This window comes from Phoca vitulina, unplaced genomic scaffold (genome assembly GCF_004348235.1).
Source record: "Phoca vitulina isolate PV1807 unplaced genomic scaffold, GSC_HSeal_1.0 scaffold25, whole genome shotgun sequence".
NCBI lineage: Eukaryota > Metazoa > Chordata > Mammalia > Carnivora > Phocidae > Phoca > Phoca vitulina.
In genome coordinates, this window is record NW_022589728.1 from 19,989,258 (window position 1) to 19,993,103 (window position 3,846).

At 41.6% G+C, this 3,846-nt stretch overlaps 1 protein-coding gene across 1 annotated transcript; it reads right to left on the reverse strand.

Annotated features, from left to right (window-relative positions):
- Nucleotides 1-1,278: 1,278 nt before the first annotated feature.
- Nucleotides 1,279-2,448, reverse strand: LOC116643101 (5'-AMP-activated protein kinase subunit gamma-1-like). The gene has a single exon (XM_032421873.1). The coding sequence runs from the start codon at nucleotides 2,413-2,415 to the stop codon at nucleotides 1,423-1,425; it is 993 nt and encodes a 330-aa protein (XP_032277764.1). The 5' UTR covers nucleotides 2,416-2,448; the 3' UTR covers nucleotides 1,279-1,422.
- Between the last annotated feature and the right edge of the window lie 1,398 nt (nucleotides 2,449-3,846).

Consider the following 3,846-nt stretch of genomic DNA (forward strand, 5'->3'; position numbering starts at 1 on the left):
CAAGTCACGTGTAGCAGTAAAAGCTTTTCCTTCTGTTATCCATATGCTTGAGTTCAGGTGTAAGTCTGTGGATGGATGCATTATAGGATGCTGGAGTGGTTCCTTATATTCTTAGCATATGCAACATTGGTTTTTATTCTGCCTTCCCTGATTCTGGGCAAATTTATTTCCCATCTGAAATATAAACAGATTATATACTTTATGAATAAACCATAATGATGGAATATCCCCTACATTTCATGTAAATAGCATAAGGCTTAGAGAAAAAAAATGAATTCATTCATTCATTTATTCATTTATCTAAAAAAAATATTACTTGATAGACTGCTATATACAATCTAGAGGGCAGAGATGAGATAAAGCCCCCAGCTTCATGCAGCATACATTCCAGAGAGTTACCAGATCATTAAAAAAGCAATAAATAAATGAGATACTCAGAGACTGTGATGAGTGCCATGAATGAAATAAGAAGGCAAATATACAGAGTGACCAGAGGAGGGTATTTTTGCTTGAATGATCAGAGACCTCTCCAGTGGCCTTTATACAGCATCCCAACAGATAGAGTCCTCCAACATCTGCAAGAATAAGTCCAGACCCTGAGCAATCTATCTGTCACAAAGCAACTCCCCACTTCTAACAGCTCTGTCATTTAACTTTAATTTATCTGGCCTTTAATTTAGTGAGAAAAGTGTGATAAGTATCAAAAATTATCTTTTAAATGCTAATGGCCAGATTTTTCTGTGCCATTTAAAAATGACGTATCCCCTCCTTAATGATTTGTGATCCTTCCTTCATCATGATATTATATACTCTAGTTTTTTTTTTTTTTTTTTGAAGAGGTTCCTGTCATTTTAATTAGGTTTGCCATGGAAAGCAATAACCTCAGCTAATCTCTCTGCCCTCCTCCTCCACCTAATCCCCATCTCCCTTCATATGCACATAGCACAGGAACCCAAAGACCCTCCTCCTCACAATCCTCCCCACTCCCATTATGGGAAGAAATGTCACTAAATGGACTCAGCCTCCTCCATATAGCATGAAACAGGATGAATAAAAATATCTTTCAGAAGAGTTTTGTTGTGCTATTATCTTAGGGTGGATTCAGGGGCAGAGAGGGAGGCAAAGGCTGGGTGAGGTCTGGGGATCTCTCAGAGATCAGAATTGGCCTGAGGGGCACACAGCCCATCATTCACCCAGAAAGGGGGCTACATCTAAGAGGGCTGGGGCTAGGATGGGCTAGGCTGTATGCATGAGGATAAGGACAGCTAAAAATCCATTCTCCTTCCTCCCCCCGCACCCTCCCTGGCTCCCGAGAAGGGAAGAGAGTCACAATTCTCTCAAGGTTTCATCTGTGGTTCCTAGAACTTTGGGCAGGCAGTGAGTGGGGCATATCCCCTGGTGCTGCCTGACCCCTTCCCCAGCTCAGGGCTTCTCTCCTCCTGTGAGCACCAGGGCCTGCAGGATGTCAGACAGTGATACAATCCCCTTGACCACATCATTCTCACCCACCACAACAAGCCGGTGAACCTCTGCTTCCACCAGCCTGTTGATGATGGTCTCCAGAGTCTCGTGCAGGTAGCACTTGAGGACACCCTCAAAGTAATGGGATCGATGTTGTAGGGCTTTGGTCACAGACACATCTAGGTTGTTGTAGGTCTTTTCTGCTGCCAGACTGATAACATCAAACTTGGAGTAGATGTCCACCACATGCCCTTTCTCATCTACTACTGGCAGTGCTGAGACTGGGTGTTGAACAAAGATGCCCAGAGCCACATGGACAGGGGTGGTGGTGCGGACCATAGCAATGTTGGCATAGGTGCCAATCTGTAGCTCTTCCAGAGACTTAGACATGAACTCTGGCTTGGGGAACTCAGTGATAAACAATTTGAGGAACTTGAGGATGCGCTTGTGGGTGAGGATGTACAAAGTGTTGCCTGATTCCGGGTCAATAACTGGCAGTCTGTGGATCTTGTTTCGAATTAATGAAGAGACAGCATCGAACAAGCTGGCATTAGGAGAAATGCAGACGAGTGGTTTGAAGGCATCCTGTAGGTACACCTCTCTCCAAGTTTCTATCTTGTGTTCTTCCAGCTCATAGATCTGTACCAAGGCTGATTTATAGTATCGATGCAGGATATTGATGAAATCGGTGATGGTTAGCATGCCTACAAAACTTTGCTTCTTACTATCCCACAAAGGGGCAGCTCGTACACCATTAGTCACCAAAGCAAAGAAAGCTTTCTTCACCTGCAGGGAAGTATCAAATACAACCAATTTGGAGCTTGTGGGAATCAGGTCATAGCAGCGATGAGACTTCATGAAGGAAGTATACACACTATTGTTGGATTCTGGGGTCTCTTGAGGATGCTCATTTTCCAGAGCTGGGGAGCTATCTGAAGAAGTGACCATCTCCATTTCAAGAGGCGCTGACTGGGTTCGCTCGCTTTAGGAAGCTCTCTGGGAGCCGGTCGGGAGGGGCGGAGGGGGGCTCAGCTCTAGTTTTTTTTAATGGCAATAATATTTAACTCTTTACTTATCCAGAATATTATTTTTGTGTAATATAGAGTGTATAATTATCCCCTCTCTGTAATGCACCTTTCTCTCATACTGTTTGGTGATGCCACTTTTGTTACATCTCAAACTTATAAATAATATCCTAAGTTCTATTTCAAGAATTTTAATTTTTTAAAATACTTTATTTATTTATTTAGTTGACAGAGAGGGAGAGCAAGAGAGACAAGCAGGAGGAGCAACAGAGGGAGAGGGAGAAGCAGGCTTCCCACTGAGGAGGGAGTCCAATGTGGGGCTTAATCCCAGGACCCTGAGATCATGACTAAGCCACCCAGGCACCCCAAGAATTTTAATTTTTATACTGTTGTCTACTTTACTGTTCTGGATTATCTTACTCAGTTTTGATGCCAAGGTTCTACCAACTTCATAAAATACTCTGAGTAGAACAGATTTCTTTATTTTTCTAAATCTTGGAATAATTTACACAATAAAAAAATCTTTTCCTTGACATTTAAAAAATAAGTTCACCAAAGTCTAACAAGACACTTCCCTGAATGAAATTATTTTATATACATTTGTCTATTTCTTCTGTGATTATCACTTAATTCAGGCTTCTAAGTCAGCTCTGCTAATTTATATTTCCTAATGTAATGTCTTATTTCTTCAAGATTTTCAAATATATTACCATAGAATTTTATTCACTATAGTCATGTTTCATCTCTTGCAATCTCATTAAAATGTTACTCATTTATTATTGAGTTTTTTTCCTTCTTTAAAATCAGAAGTTTAGCTTATCTGATTGTTTCTACTACATGACAAGTTCCTGAATATATTTGTAGTTGCTTTCTGTGGCTGCTGTAACAAATTGCACAAATTAGGTGCTTGAAAACAACACAAATTTATGATTTCATGGTTGTGTAGGTCAGAACTGGTGTAGGTCTCCCTGGACTAAAATCGAGGTGCAGGAAGGACTGTACTCCTATCTAAAGGTGCCAGGGGTGATTCCATTTCCTTGCTTTTCCAGCTTCAAGAGGCAGCCTCCATTCCTTGTCTTGCAGTTCCATTTCTCCACCTGAAAAGCTAGACACAGGAGGCCCAGCTCTTCTGTGTTGTATCAATAGACCTTCTGTAGTCACATCTGCCTCTGATGCTGTCACTTCTTCTGCCTCTCTTTTCCACTTTAAGGACCCTTGTGATTCCATTGAGTCCATCCAGATTAGCCTGGGTAAGCTTCCTATTTTAAAAACAGCTAATTGGTCACCTTAATTCTCTCACAACCCTAACTCCCCTTTGCCATGTAACCTAACATATTTACAGGTTCTGGGGATCAAGGCA